Source organism: Rhinoraja longicauda, chromosome 4, assembly GCF_053455715.1.
Source record: "Rhinoraja longicauda isolate Sanriku21f chromosome 4, sRhiLon1.1, whole genome shotgun sequence".
NCBI lineage: Eukaryota > Metazoa > Chordata > Chondrichthyes > Rajiformes > Arhynchobatidae > Rhinoraja > Rhinoraja longicauda.
Genome location: NC_135956.1, coordinates 41,652,852 through 41,669,868, shown reverse-complemented (window position 1 = coordinate 41,669,868; position 17,017 = coordinate 41,652,852). Strand labels below are relative to the sequence as shown.

Below are 17,017 nucleotides of genomic sequence, written 5' to 3'. Positions count from 1 at the left end.
GAGAATAGAGGGGTATAGGTCATGTGCAGGTAGATAAGAGATAATTTTGGTATCATGTTTGGCACAAACATTGTGGGCCGAAGGGCTTGTGCTGTACTGTTTTTTGTTCTATGTTTAAAGTCATTGGAATCTAAAAATCTCTATTGGCATTGAATAGTTAGCATTGAAACCAGCAGATGCTGCACCGTGCACAACAACCACTTTTTTACTGTGGCTTAAGATGAAACAGAAAGTTTTTTATGGTTGGAAAGACTGTTTTGAATAGCTGAGGAAATTAGGCCACACATGTTGGTCACCTTCAATGTAGCAAGTAATATTTTGCATAGATAGCCATTGGTCCTGCAGATTTTTATGGAGCAACCAGCATGCTGGATTACAAATTCCTTCATGAATGCTCCTTTTCCATTTTCAGGAAATAAATAACCATGCAAAACAAAGTAACCGGCTGCTGGTTTACATCTTTTATTCTCTTTCGTTGTCTGCATTTTCTTTATCCTAATCTCTCGCTTCATAGTATGAAAGACTACTATGCCCAAGCACCATGTTCCCCCCCCAAAAACTTTTGATTATGGTAATATCGATCCGAAATGTCACCTATTCATGTTCTCCTGAGATGCTGTGTAACCTGCTGAGTTACTCCAGCACTTTGTGTCCCTTTGTGTATTAACCAGCATCTGCAGTTCTTCATTTCTATCAAGTCTTATCAAGTGAAACTGAATGAAGGTTTTCAGTTCAAATGCTATGAGAGCGAGGCTGATTTTCGAGGCTGACCAGGTAACTGAGTAAATAATGAAAAAAATGTAGTGGTCGGTTGCCTGCTTCATTTGCATAGTTTCTGAGATCAATATAAATATATGTTGGCTGCAAATAATAAGTAAAGGTAAATCAAATGCATGAACAATCTGGGAAAATGGAAAATGATGCAACGTGAAAAAATGGGAGTAAAGAACTAAATCAAAGCTATTGGTGATCAGGCACAGTATCAGCAGGGACCTGATGTGTTTAACCAATATAAAGTATACCATATGATTTTTACTTGGCATTCAGGATGGATCTATTTGTCTGAGGTATTTCCAGCAATGTGTTTGATCAATGATGGGATAGTTATAGTCTTGTGATCTATTGATGCATTATTCCTCTTGCCTGCTCCTTACATGCAAAAGAGTACATGACATAAAATGTGTTTTTGCGAAACTGTGTGGGCCATGAGTTGTCGTCTGTCTGGATAACCGCCTGTCTTCTGTCTGGTCAACCAACTTTCACAACATGATGAAAATCCTGCCAGTTTAATAGAAGTGATATATGGAAGGGAACAGCAAAATGGTAAATATATCAATTACCAAAAATCTTAGAAACTTCTGAAAGCCAAGACCAGTCTGACCCATATATAGATATTTATGCAAATATTATGAGGATCTATTTTGAATATCTATTAATTTTACATTAGAAAGTAGAAAAGTTTGAGGACATGAGGCCTGATGATTTTTTTAAAATATTGTGTTTCTGCTTTCCATTTTTGTTAGCACTAACTTTCCCTTTATCCAAACACAAAAATTAATTGGTCCATGTACCTTTGTTTAACTGCTTTCGGTTCTGTTTGTATTACATGAGCTAACTGAACAGTTCTAATTGAACAAGAAGCTATTTTGAGATTGCTGATGCCAGTAAACATTGTTGTGATAAATTGAGAGTACTGCATAAATTTAATTGAAGTTTAGATGTGATTTAAATTGATTAGTTAAGTAGTAACTAATTTATAGTTGTTGACCATTTGTTAAGTTCATTATTGAAGTCCTTGACAACTAGCAATGCTAAGGTAATAGCCTTGCCAGTTATCACGTTTCTTCATTTGTTCCTGGGCAGAATTTGTGCTGTCCTGCCCACTGGACAGCAATAAATTTTGCTGGATCAAACTGCAGTACAGAGTTTTTCCATTAAGAATGGACAAAAGAAAGCCTGCCTATTTACATTATACCACAATAACTCAATGAAGAGTTGTGTCTCTGGAAGTACCTTCGATGTTAGCTGCATTCTGAATATCGAGGACAACAATGGAGATCAGCAAAAAAGTCTCTACTTTTTTTCCGTAGGAATTACGGATATCTTGCTGCTGGCAGCATTTTTTGGCTTATGGTATCACTGAGATATGTAAATCAGGATATACACGTTTGAATTTTCTGCCTATGTTCAGTTAGCTGATCTGAGCTGGGGCGACAATAGGAACTCCACAATTTGCATCGGAATTCTCCAGACGTTGGAGCTGGGTAGGAGGCGGAGACTTAGTACTCTGATCACTGTGCATGCGTGCTGATACAAAGGATATGTTTGTCCTTCATTTACAAAGAATATTTACTGAAGGACTGCCATTGTCCGTGGGACCAACTATCTTGATACAAAGGCAAAGTTGGGCAACATTTTCCTGTGTTACTATCATTGTTTAAAAAATCCTTTTTGGTCTGAATTCCACTGGGATGTTTGAACTTTCAACACAAAGCCAGTTCTATATTTGACTATGTGTTTGAGAATACCTGTAGTCACTGTTCCTTCTTGAAACTTTAGGCATATGGTGATGGCTATGGAGCAACATATGAAGACCAAGGTTACGACTCGTATGATAACAACTACAGCAGTCAAGGCCAAAGGTAAATTTGATTCTTCTTAACCTCATTCATTGATTCTTCGTGTTTCTTTATGAAGTAAACGTTTAAGTCAAATTGTATGAGGTGTCATTTATGATAGTGATGCAGTACTTGAGTTTGAAGCCCCATCTGCCTTTCAGTGGATGCAAAAGATCCCATGGCATTCTTTTGAAGAAAAGTTGGGGGAATTTATCAAGATGTCTGGGTCAATATTTACCTTGCTGTCAATAAAACAATATCTGCATGTTTGTAGGAAGTTGTGTTATGCAAATTCACCATTACATTTCCAGTAATAATTGCTTCATGAAGTACTGAATTGGCTCCGAAGAGTTGTAGGATACCATGGGATCATAAAAGATGCAGGTTTTGTTTTTGTGTGGTGCTGCATCGTGATGTCAGTTTGAGGAACTGATGAATGAAAGGTTAAAAATTGGAATTGATTTGCAGTGTGAAGTGAAAAATTTTAAGATTTAAAAAAAAAATCATGTATTCATAGCCATTGCACTTATGCCCATCATGAATTGTTCTTGATAGGTGGAAATGATCTGCTTTAAAATCTGCAGTGTATCTGGTGATGATATTCCCAGGAGGGGAATTCTAAGATCCAGTGATGATGAAGAACTGTTAAACCATTTACAAGTTAGATTATTTTGTGGCATAGGGGGAGGGGGGGGGGGGGGGGGGGAGTGGGGACAACTCTGAGGTGATATTCGTAGGTACTCACTATCTTTGACTAACTTCCTGGTGGCATTCATGTTGGCATTGACTTTGGCAGTGCAATTGGAAGAGTGTGCATACAACACCAATACTGTGTTGGTGATGCAGAGACTGGTCATTTATGCTGGTGGATAAGGTATTGGCCAGTCGGCCATCTTTTATCCTGGGTGATTTTTAATTCAAATTTCCAAAAGTTGCACTTTTAGCTAGGTGGAAATTATTCCACCAAATTTGTAACTTGTTCCCTGAGTTGGGTTTTGGAGAGATGAAAGATAATACAGACGATCTAGCTTCTGATTGCTGTGGTAGCAATGCTGTTCGTACAAAAGTTGAGTTTCTGGGCAGATTGGGCTTAGAGAAATTAATGTGTTTTTACCCAGAGAGTTGTGAATCTGTGGAATTCTCTACCACAGTGGAGGCCAATTCACTGTATGTTTTCAAGAGACAGTTAGATTTAGCTCTTAGGGCTAAGGCAATCAAATGATAAGGGGAAAAAGCCATGACGGGGTACCGATTTTGGATGATCAGCCATGATCATATTGAATGGTGGTGCTGCCCCGAAGGGCTGAATGGCCTACTCCTGCACCTATTTTCTATGTTTCTATGGTCCCATTGGTTAGATTCTTTAGTTTAGAGATACAGTGTGGAAACAGGCCCTTCGGCCCACCGGGTCTGTGCCGACGAGCGATCCCCACACACTACCATTATCCTACTTAGTGTTATGCTACCTGTATGTTTTTGGAGTGTGGGAGGAAATAAGATCTCAGGAAAAACCCACACGGTAACGGGGAGAATGTACAAACTCCGTACAGACAGCATCCGTAGTCGGGATCAAACCCATGTCTCTGGCACTGCAAGCGCTGTAAGGCAGCAACTCTACCACTGTGCCACAGTGCCGCCTTCTGTAATGTTGGACATGATTATTCCTTGGCATTTGCGTGGGCACCTGTTAACTTCCATTTAACTGACTATGCCTGAATGATGTTATGGTCTTGCTGCTTGCAAACATTGGCTATTTTATTTTATGTTTTAAAAGATTATAAAAGGAGTGGAATATAGGGTCATCATCATTGAGCATGCCCACTCCTGATCTTAAGATGGAGTAATCGTCATTGATTGCAATATAAGAATATACAAAAGAATATACAAAATCGAAGAAGTAGAGTGCTCAGTCTCTCAACCCTGCACTACCATTCTGCAAGGTCTTCAAATTTGCCAATAATTTTCCTGCCCTATTTCCTTATCTCTTGATGTCAAGTTGCTGAAACAACTGAAGGTGGATGGTTCCAGCACATGAAATGAGGATCTCTTGCATTGTGATCTTGGGGTTGGGATGATTGACCTCCAATGACTACACCTTTCTGCAAGGTTTGACTTTAGGTAAAGGAGAGGATTCCCTTTGACTTCTGTTTTTACCAGAGCACACATTGCTGCTTTTATATCAAAACCAATCACCTCAATTCCAATTCTGGAATTTTTGTCCATTTTTGAACCAGGCATGTAAAGAGGTTTGAAGATGCATCCTGGTAAAAGTCAAACTCAGATTTGTAGAGTTACTTATTGTAAATACAAATTAATAACAATGTCAGTTATCCCATTTCTCACTTTGGTAGTAATTAAATGGTAATTAGCTAGTTTGGATTTGACCTGTATTAGTTTGCATAATCTTAATTCGGTTACTCTTGGCAAAGTTATGGAAAGGTGCAGAGATGAAACAGAAGTAAAAAATGACAAATTATGGCAAAAACACATTTTACCAGACTGAGATAGGTAGGTAGATGAGTAGAGTGAGTATATGTATTTTTACAATACTGGCACACAATAATGTGACATAGGGGGTCAAATTTCAAATTCCTTCGAAAAAGTTGACAAGCCTTTTATTGGGTTCATGACTAACATAGTATCAACAAAAAAATATAAGAAAAGATAGCATATTGATGGCAAGTTTCCGAAAATGGCATCAGAATACACAAATACATTTTGCGTAACGATTGTCGCGTGGTGTCCACCAGTGACCTGGTTGGCACAGTAAGTTATTCCTTTCTATATTTATGAATACCACATAGAACAATAAAATTGCAAACACCGTTTCCACTTCATTCACCTGAATACTGCATCCATCTGATTGGACACCGCGACGCACATTACGTAAGAAAATCATACGTTACAATACATTGTATCTTTGGCTTCATTTGTAAGTAAAGGCAAATTTCATTGGCACAACTTTGGTCCTCATGTTGATAAACAGCAATAAAAGTTTCCAAAGGTGATGGAAGACTGGAGGAAAGACTAGGTGCTGAGCGCTCTCTTATACCTGCATTAAGGAGGCAATTAAACACACCTGAGCAATTACAAACGCCTGTGAAGCCATTTGTTCCAAACATTATGGTGCCCTGAAATGGGCGGACCATGTATAAACATGGATAGGTGATTTTTCACAGTGCTGGAGTAACTCAGTGGGTCAGGCATCATTTCTAGAGAACATGGATATGTGACGTTTCACAGAGTGCTGGAGTAACCCAGTGGGTCAGGCAGCATCTCTGGATGACATGAATATGTGATGTTTCACAGAGTGCTGGAGTAACTCAGTGGGTCAGGCAGCATCTATAGAGAACATGGATAGGTGATGTTTCACAGAGTGCTGGAGTAGCTCGGCAGCTCGGGCAGCATCTCTGGAGGACATGGATAGGTGACGTTTCGCGGGGTGCTGGAGTGGCTCGGCGGGCCGGGCAGCGTCTCTGGAAAGTGTGGGTAGGTGATGTGTCACAGTGCTGGAGTGGCTCGGCGGGCTGGGCAGCGTCTCTAGGGGTCGTGGATGGGTGGCGTTTCATAGAGTACAGGGGTGGCTCGGCGGGTCGGGCAGCATCTCTGGAGAGCATGGATGGGTGGCGTTTCGCGGAGTGCTGGTGTGGCTCAGCAGGTCGGGCAACGTCTCTGGAGAGCATAGATGGGTGGCGTTTCGCAGAGTGCTGGAGTGGTTCGGCGGGTCGGGCAGCATCTCTGGAGAGTGTGGGTAGGTGATGTTTCACAGAGTGCTGGAGTGCGTCAGCGGGCCCCGATAACGGTTGTTGTGACAATGGACACCAAGCACAACGACCGTTACCGGATCTTTACTAGGCGGAATACCAGACATGTTCTGGATTTTTCTCCTGGTATTGATGAAGATATTTCCCTAGGTCATTATCAAAACGTATATGCATGAGGGGTCATTTAAAGTTTATTTATGAATTAAATATTCATGACTTAATGTAGCAGAGTTTTTATGTCACATTTTTGGTGTCCAAAATGGTGGTAAAACGATGAAAATTTGACTGTCGTGAAAAAAGTTTTTGACTTTCGGTCTTGAAGTTATCTAATTTATATCTGTTATTTATAAGGTTTCACATGATGGGTAGATTTTTGTTAAGAACAGTGTATTGGTGTAAAAACCTGAATAATAATCTTGTTCCTCAAAATCTAATACACATATCAACCTGATGGAAATTTACTGTCAGAGAAATGGGGTTGAAGCAAGAGAGAGTTAGTAGGAATTCAGAGCAAGTATATCCCCATGTGTATGAGGGTTTGGACTCCAAAAATCTAGGGCTTTACAGGACAAGGAAGAAACTGGTAGGATTTTACACAGGGTGGTGTGCGCTCAGAACGTGCTGCCAGGGGTGGTGGTGGAGGCAGGTACAATTGTGGCATTTAAGAGACTTTTGGGCAGGCATAAGGATATGCAGGGAATGGAGGGATATGGATAATACGCAGACAGATAAGAGTAAGTCTTGGCATCATGTTTGGCACATTGTGGGCCGAAGTGCCTGTTCCTGCATTGTACTGTTCGACATTCTAAACAGGTTTGTCAAATACTGAAAGGTTGAACAAATATAAAAAGTGCAAGGATAAAAGTTAAAACAAAATGACGATGTACAGGAGAATGTTTGGAAACAAATATGGCCCAGTAAAATCAAGGAAATCACAGATATTTAATAATGATGTTAAGGCAAGGAAATGACAAAAGAAAGGAATGTACCATTTTCAGTTTATATGACTCATTGTGAACCACATTGTGGGAAACTAGAGAGGAAATTGCAGGAGCCCTGGTTAAAATTTAGGAGTCGTCCTTAAATACATGAGGTGCCGAAAGATGTGGTGGCAAATGTGGTGCCCTTTTCAAGAAGGGCTGCAGGAAAAATGCTGGGAACTATAGTTGGAATCTGTAGTTGGACAATTACTAGAGAGTATTCTGAGGGATGCTCCCCGACTAACGATGCTTCGACTTACGATATCTCGACTTTGCGATGGAGCAAATGGCAGCGACCCGTAGAGAGCCGCAGCTCGCTTCCAGCCACGTGATCAGGTGTATTAAATGCATTTTGACTTATGATATTTTCGGTTTCCGATTGGTTTCTCGGAAGGTAACCCCATCGTAAGTTGAGGAGCACTTGGACGGACAAGGACTGATTAGGGATAGTCAGCATGGTTTTGTACATGGGAGATCATGTCTCGCAAATCTGATTGATTTTTTTGAAGACGTGACCAAAAAGGTCGATGAGGGCAGAGCAGTAGCTATGTATACATGGATATCAGTACGGTATTTGACAAGGTTCCGCATGCTTGGCTGCTCTGGAAGGTTAGATCGCATGGGATCCAAGGAGAGATAGCTGAATGGATAGCAAATTGGCTCCATGGAAGGAAGCAGAGGATGATGGTGGAAGATTGCTTCTCGGACTGGAGGCCTGTGACTAGTGGTATGCCTCAGAGTTCAGTGCTGGGCCTGTTACTGTTTGTCATCTACATCAATGATTTGGATGAGAACATACAGGGCAAGATTAGCAAGTTTGCTGATGATACAATAGTGGGTGGTTTTGCAGGTAGTGAAGATGGTTGTGAAAGATTGCAGCATGATCTGGATCAATTGGCCAGGTGGGCTGACGAATGTTGATGGAATTTAATACAGAGAATTGTGAGGTGTTGTATTTTGAGATGTCTATCAAGGGCAGGACCTACACAGTGAATGGTAAGCCTCTGGGGAGTGTTGTAGAGTAGAGGGATCTAGGAGTGCAGGTGCCTGGTTCCTTGAAGGTCGAGGCGCAGGAGATAAGGTGGTCAAAAAGGCTTTTGGCACATTGGCCTTCATCAGTCAGAGTATTGCATTTAGAAGTTGGGAGGTCATGTTGCAGTTGGAAAAGATGTTGGCGAGACCGTATTTAGAATATTGTGTTCAGCTCTAGCCACCATGTTATAGGAAAGATATTGTCAAGCTTGAAAGGGTTCAGAAAAGATTTATGAGAATGTTGCCAGGACTAGAGGGTGTGAGCTCTCGGGAGAGGTTGAGTAGGCTGGGTCTCTATTCCTTGGAGCGCAGGAAGATGAGAGGTGATCATATAGAGGTGTATTAAATCATGAGAGGACTAGATCAGGTAGATGCACATTCTCTTGCCCATAGTAGGGGAATTGAGGACCAGAGGACATAGGTTCAAGGTGATGGGGAAAACATTTAATAAGAATCTGAGGGATAACATTTTCACACAAAGGGTGGGTGGATGTATGGAACAAGCTGCCAGAGGAGGTAGTTGAGGCTGGGACTATCCCAACGTTTAGGAAACAGTTAGACATGTACATGGATAGGACTGGTTTGGAGGGATATGGACCAAGTGCAGGCAGGTGGGACTCGTGTACCTGGGACATTTTGGCCAGTGTGGGCAAGTTGGGCCAAAGAGCCTGTTTCCACACTGTATCACTCTATGACTCCATATAGAACCGACCTGTCTGGTTCTGGCAAACCAACAAAGGTACAATACCTTAGAGAAATCACTTGTTAATTTCCAAGAATTTAGCAATTTCATTCTTGTTTTCTTTAATCATAGTTTGTATTTTTGTAGCTGTGAATTTCTGCTGCTCAGAAATTGAATGGAATTGGTTAATTACATCAAGATTGTTCAATGATGTAAAATGCTATTACTTAATCCAAATAGCTGGAAGTGAAGAAGCAGCTACGATGTCGGGAAAAGTGTTGAGGCTCAGAGAATTAACGATACAGGGGCTTCCTGGATTGCAGATCAATGACTTGGGAAACCCGATTTTAGGCAAGTCCTCCCACGCATTTTTAAAGCATTTTTCAAGCTAGTACGAATAATATTTCATGGTATTCTTGAATGACTCGATACAATACATGTTCCTTTAGTTTAATTATGGGCATTTGGGTGATAATTCAACGAAGTTATGGATTTGTAGGAAGTGATACAATATGGGGATTTCTGACTAACAGCAAAATGGACTTGGGGACGGTTCTCAGGAAGGCAACCTTTAGCAAACCGGGGATTGCCTGTATACAGGGAATGAAGTTGGGAGAACTAATAATGACTGGTGTTTATTTATCCAACCAACAGAAACCCAGTTATTTTTTAAAAAACAATATTGTTGATGCTGAATATTTATATCTTTTGAAATAAGATAAAGTCATGACTCATGGGCAATTCTTTCTCGAAGCAACTGTGTTTTTGAATATCTGTCTTCTCCACCTCACATCAAATGCTATTTGTAAAATGAACGTTAAAATATTGAGCCAAAATGATTATTTTTTGGGCTGCACCCTTTTGTTTTAATTGTTGGTAACAAACCTACTTCAAATTGGCCTCTTTTAAAAGCCTGCTCCTGAAAGTTGAGTGGTTAATTCAGAGGTACTTCAAGGCATGCACTTTGTTTTTGTGGCTGATAATTTGAATTGTAAAGCTTTTCATATTGGGATCAGAAAGCATTTTTGAAGTTGTTTAATTAAATCTGTCCGTTGCGATAATAAATGTTGATAGGAATTTCCGTCACTAATCAAAGTTTAGTATGTAACTCTTAAGTAAACGTGTAAAATGTAAAAACAAGAAACTTCAGATGATGGGTTATTAAAAAAGACACAAAGTGTTGGAATATCTCAGTGGGTCAGGCAGCATCTCTGGAGAACATGGATAGGTGATGTTTTGGGTTGGGTCCCTTATTCTAAAACATCACCTATCCATTTTCTCCAGAAACGCTGCCTGAACTGCTGAGTTACTCTAGCACTTTGTGTCTTGTTGAGTACAAGGTGTGATATTCTATCATTTTGATTTCTTAATGCTAGGTTTCACGGACCTGTTCTCCTGACTAGAATTCATGTCCCCAAAACTCCATGCGGGCACTTAAACTGGGCCTGATGCAAAGAGCCAATCTCAATGACTCTCTGCATCCCAAAGTCCAACAGCAAGGTCTGAAAGCTAACACAACTACAAGAAACAAAATAAAGGAGCCCCCACACAAAATTTCTCGCAGCATTTGACATATAGCAAAACACTGCTCTAAGCTTTCTTGGCTATAAAAGTCGTAAGTGTTTTCAATAGATTGTCAATGTCTTTGCCATTTAGAGACTAATTAAAATTTATTAAAATTATAATAAATAATTGAAATGCAATTTTAATTGTTATGGTAAACCTAATGGTGCTTATTGATAATTAAAATAATAAAAGATATATATATCACCCTCTTTTGGATTCTGATTGTTTAACCCCTGCAATCTCCATTAAAATTGCAGTCTCAGATCATGTGTCAGGTGGAGCAAACTGACAAATATGACCTTTATTGTCAGTAATTCTTGGACCACCTCATTTGACAGCTCATGCCGAAGCGTGGAACTTATTGCTATTTAAGCAAATAAATGCTGGCATTTCTGTTCCAAATTGCTGTTAATAGACTATGAGATCCCATTCAGTATCATCTTCAGTGCTGTGTGAATGAATTGCAGCGTTCAGAAAAAAAGCAGACATTTGTGTATAAATTTAGGATTTGCATGCTGGGATAACAAAAGATCCATTTAAGTCAGGGGCAAAGTTCTATTGGCAATTAAACGTATTCATTTATGAATGCATGATGCATTAAAGAAGTTCAAGTCACAATTTCAATTTTGAATAATGTTACCTGAATACATTAACAAAATGTTATAGATTATTGCTTTGTTTTCATCTTTTTATGTGCTGATAATGTTGTTGATAATATCACTAAGAAGTAACTAGCATGGAACTTTCCTAAATGTTCTGCAGGGCAAAGGTGGAATTGAGGATTGTACATATTGTATGAAAATACAATGCACTTGGGATATATACAACATAAATTGAATTTACCAGTGCCATCTGCTTAATAGCATTGTGCTGAATTCTGAGAAGGGATATGGGGAGAAGGCAGGCACGGGTTATTGATTGGGGACGATCAGCCATGATCACAATGAATGGTGGTGCTGGCTCGAATGGCCCCTTCCTGCACCTATGTTTCTATGTTTCTATTTATAATCACCTATTCATGCAATTAACAGATGCTGTAAAGATTTAGCAGACTAAGGACGGGAGGTTTAATTTGTATTTTAAATATGGTGACAGAAAATAGTGAGATATCTGAGCTCTTATTTTCACTGGTGCATGGCCAGCAATTTTACAGTGTAATTCAATTAATTCTTCTCAAAAACTTTAAAATAATGTTGCATTCCTAATAGCTTTTCAATTCCATTCAAACTATTCCACAAACAAGCAATAGATAACTAGAGGGCAGACGCTAGTTCAAACCCACACCCAATTTATTATTTTATTGAAATTGGAAGACTACTTTGTGAATTAGATTTGATGGCTCATTTACAAATGAAAGTAGATGATAATTCTTGGCGGTAAATGAAGATTCGTGCAGTTGACTTGTATTTTCCGATCTTTTTCATCACGTGAAGTAAAATTAATAAAAGGTTTAAAACATTTTTGGTTCATTTGTATATTTGACTCTCAAATAGAAATACATGGGAGTACAACTGGGAAAAGCTGCTTATTTTAATGGTTTCATTGAATAATTTGAGCAAGTTAGATTGTTATTCTATTAAACAACCTTTTAAGGATTGTAGATGAAATGACTGAGGGAGATTGTGTAAACAATATTGTACAACAGCTTCAGTCAAATGTAATGAAGATTTATCAACAGCCCAATGAGACATTTTAACCAAGTATGAAAACGTGTGACTTTTAAGAACTGAAATGATGACTTGAATAAAAAGTATACTGACAGATGTGACCAAAGATTCACAGGGAATAGATAGCAGTGTTGCTGAGAGCATTTAAAAATGTCTTAAACAAGCACCTAAATTGCCTTGGTGGAGAAGGCTATGAGCCAAATGCTGGAAGATAGGATTAATATGGAGAAGGCTATGAGCCAAATGCTGGAAGATAGGATTAATATGAATGGGCACCCACTGGTCGGCATAAACCTCGTGAGCCTAATGGCCTATTTCCATGAGAATGATTCTGACCTTGATGCGGACAGGTTGTTTTTCAGCAGTTTATCGCTGGCAAGAAAGGAATGTCAATATATTTCCTTGCTAAGATAGGTGTAATTGAAGGAACTGATGGTGTGTTATGGTGCTACCAGCTGCTGCTGTTCAGGTCTGGTGAAAGCCATGAGTTTCGGAGGGACTGTAAAAGAAGTCTTAAAGCACCTGCATTGCATCTTGTGGATGGCATATTCAGATGGTGAATTGGGAAGTTGATATGCAAGTCATTCTCTTGCCTCTTACCAGCTGCTATCTCCACAGTATGTTTGAGACAATGCTGGGTTATGGATGTACCTAACATTATGTAACATTATCTAACATTATGAATTGACCAGCAACATATAACAGTTCAGAATTATTTCCCTTAGCCGTTCACTTCCATTTAATATTCTGTTAGAGCTTTTTTTAAAATCTGTTAAAAGAATAAGAGAAGTGGTGGCATGTTAAGTGTAATAAGCATATTGGATTTTACTTTTATAGCAAACAGATAGATTAATTCCAAAAAAAAATTGAATTGTGCATGACTTGAACTATAGGCATCCTGTATCCCGTGACCTGCATGGCCCTTGTCAAGTATCTCCGGTTTCCTCCCACACTCCAAAGACGTACAGGTTTGTAGGTAAATTGGCTTGGTAAAATTGTAAATTGTCCCTAGTGTGTGTAGAATAGTGATAGAGTGCGGTCGACGTGGATCCAGTGAGCCGAAGGGCCTGTTTCTGCACTGTATCTCTAAACTAAACTAAACAAAACTTAAAGCATCTATCTGCTGGGGCAGATCTCGTTTGGAAACCAGTGGGATGGACTTTCCAGATGTTGTGAGTCTGTAGACATTTTTTGTTGCAGGGGAACTTAGTTTGCAGCAGTATGTGAATGGTTGAGTTAAACACCCTGGCTTAGCTATTTATTGTCTTTGGTTGACCTGTATTTTAATTTAAATATTGCTGGTGAGGATGATAATGATATACAAAATCCAGAAAATAACATGCAGCTACAAGAAGCAACTCTATTATTCTTAAATTACTAAATGAATGAAATTGAATGTTGGCCTTTATTTCAAGGGGGACTGTATACAAAGTAGTGAGAGAAAAATTGAGTTAATATTACAGGTTCAAGAGTTGAGAGTGTTTAATTGTCATCTGCATTGGAACTGGGACAACAAAATTCTTATTAGTCACAGATTTATCAGCACACTAATGCAACAACACATTCATACAATAAATTATCAGTTATATAAGATAACCAGACCATAATAGTGCAAGGTGAAGTATGTGGTGTAACCTTATAGAACATACATAATTGTTCGGGAGGTGGGGTTGTGGTTAGGGTGGTTCAATGGTTCAAGGGCCACGTAGTTAATGGGAAGAAGCTGTGCTTGAACCTGGAGATAATGGTTCTCAGGCGCATGTAGCACCTTCCCAATGGTATCAGCAAAATGTGAGCATGGCCAGGTTGGTGTGGATTTTTGATATTAGTTGCCACCTTGAGGCAGGGCTTCCTGAGATCCCTTGGTGGGGAGGTCAATCACATGATGGACTGAGCAATGACCCCCACTTTCTGCAGCCTCCTTCATTCTTTTCGAGTTACTAGTGATGATTTTTCATCAAAGCTGGCTAGTTCTCAGATGAGCTGGTTAAGTTAAATTGTTGATGCCTGTAACATACATAGTCAGAAGATGAAATGTTGTTTCTCATGCTTGCATTCAGCTTTGTTGGAATACTAAGGGCCAATGTCAGAGTGGGTTGAAGAAGTTACAGTCTGCTGGAAGCTCAAAATTGGCTTTATCTCTGTAAAATGGCCACCCAATTTGCATTTGATTTTTTCAAGTAGCTGAGATAACACTAACATCTTTCTTCCCTTGACCAGTCGTTTCTCATTTGCCAGTGTGTCGCCTCTTGCTTAATGGTTTACTCAGACTAGCTCTTTTTCTGCCTGTAAGGACTCTGCGCTAAAAGCCCTCCTTCTACATTTCAAATGTCTATAATTTATGGGAAAGCGTGTTGATGCCAGAGTTTTTTTGGATTCTAAACTGCAAATCAATATATTAATTTGCACACTTTTAATTATGCAACTGAAACATTGGTTCTAAAATTAAACTTCAAATTGCTTTCCTACAATTTCTGATTAGTTAAATATATGGGGGTGGAGAGGTTTGAAAAGGATTCAGTTACATCCAGTGACAATAAAAATTCAGAAAAACTTTATTTTTGTCTCCCACTGGTATTTATTTAAAAAAGTCCAATTATCTATCACTTTGGCAGTTGGTGGTGAGAAAGAAGGAAGTTTTCCCTTTGTTTCTTTTTTTAATGGAATCTGACATAAATGAAACACTGAAAAACATTACTGACAAGATTGACAGAAGCTGGCGTGGGCTCAGCTGCACCAAGCCTTTAGGTTTGATGATACACTTCCACTAAATTATTAGATGCTGTACAGAATGATGGCTGTTACCAGTCAAAGTTCTAAAATTATCCACACTGCTGTGTTCATATCAAGCCCAAATATAACTCTATGCATGCTTTATGAAGGGTTTCTGCTGTGTGCTCTGACAAACCTGGAATAATTTAACAGTCAGGCTCTTCAAACAGGTTTCCTACTTGCTTGTGACATGATTGACAATCTGAAGTAATTTAGAAAGGAAATCACCTTGAGAAAGCCATTTATGAATGGTGGTTGGTGTGTTGGGGTAGTGAGATTGAACATGGGATAAGGAGGAGTGATAGAAGGTTCATATCAATGACGTATAGGATGGTATGAGGGAAAAAAGCATGTTGAGCATGTTCCGATGATTGGAAAGGAATGATGGGGTCATTATAGTTGCCTTTCAGAGGTTAATGTGCAGTTTGATAGTAATGGAATAGTTGGTGAAGGTTGATGGGAAAGCATATGTTTTATAATCGTTGTTGAGGGCTGGTGAAACTTGCCCCTGAGGATCCCACTATCACTGAAGCCAAGCTTCAGCCGGTTCATTTCTCTCCATGTGAAATCTAGAAATAGTTGAGCACAAGCTGCAGCAACTATTCTATGCCTGACAACATTTTGTCTGCACAGCTTCAAAGATATGCCTAACCCGATTGCTTCAGTACAAATTTTAGACTTTCCTCTTCTGAACAGCATGAAAAAATCGCCCACATAAGTCTTATCCACGTAGAAATTAGCAATCTAATTTGGTCAAATACTATCCAATCAATTTAGTCTCAGTCATCTGGATAGTGATAGAATATACCATGAACTACATTTGACTAATTGAGCCTGTGCCAGCTCCCATGGGAGTAATCCCATCAGCCTCAATACCCCCTCCTAATATTCCTGTTACTGTGCCTTGGTTACATGCTCTTCTTTGCACATGCCCATCTACTCCACCCTGATTGTCTTTACTTCAACTTTACACCGAGTAAATTACTATAGCCAGCCATTCCAGTAGCACATCTTTGTCATAGTCATAGAGGGAAATGCAAAATCTGCCCAGATAGCACCAAAGGTCAGAATCATATCTGAGTTGCTGAAATAGTGCAGCACCATAGCTATTTCACCACAATGCCAATATATTTTTTGTAAAGGTGACTTAAAATAAAAGCGACATTATTATAAGTTCTAAATGGATAACATGCAGTCCAGGAGCAAATTGGCATCTCTCGCCTGTTTTACTTTCCTTAAAATAAAGTTGACAGGTTCAGTTGATTTCCAACTGAACTTGCAATTTTCTTTAAATATAATCTAGCTGTTCTGAATGATATTGATACAGAATGCTCCATGTGGCTTCCGATTTTACCAAGTTGGGCACCTGACCCATGTAGTTCATAACCTGACATTGGCCAGGATTTTACAGCCAACTGAGAGAACCTGCAGATCCCCACTTATTGCAAAAATAAATAGATTTTGTTTTGAATAGCCCCTTCAATTGAGCCATCGGAAAATCACTTGAAAAATCTGCAGGGCAAGGCATAAGCCCTACCCATGATATAAAAAGCTCTACCAGAGCAACCTTGCAGTTGCATCCAGCAGTTTAGTGAAAGATGGCTATGTTTCCTTCCACAGATTGATATTTAACTGTTAATGCAGACATGAAAGAAGAATAAACAAATTAAATGGGTTGCCCATCTAATATTGTAGACAACCTCGGGATATTGGGGAAGGCACACACCCATTTTTCAATGTAATTTTTCTGACCTAAGTCCTTATCCTTTGAGAATCAAACCTACTTATCCCAAGTAGAAACAGAACAAACACAAGAACCCAGGATTCTGCAGTGATTTCAATTAATCAAAGTTTGCCTTACGTGATCCTTCCAGAGAGGAATTCCAGAAGGCACAACAAACCTGCAGTGAAACGCAGTGTTGGCTTTTTTACTCTA

General features: G+C 39.4%; 1 protein-coding gene across 6 annotated transcripts in view; it reads left to right on the top strand.

The window, feature by feature from the left end:
* The window catches only part of khdrbs3 (KH domain containing, RNA binding, signal transduction associated 3), a 126,424-nt gene that overhangs the window by 82,535 nt on the left and 26,872 nt on the right, over positions 1-17,017 (top strand). For all 6 annotated transcript variants that reach the window (XR_013547170.1, XR_013547169.1, XM_078397571.1 and 3 more), the window contains one exon: positions 2,560-2,642. Coding sequence is in view for 4 of the 6 variants with exons in the window: in XM_078397571.1 (XP_078253697.1) it covers positions 2,560-2,642 (83 nt within the window). In the remaining 2 variants the exon portion in view is untranslated. The remainder of the gene's footprint in view (positions 1-2,559; positions 2,643-17,017) is intronic.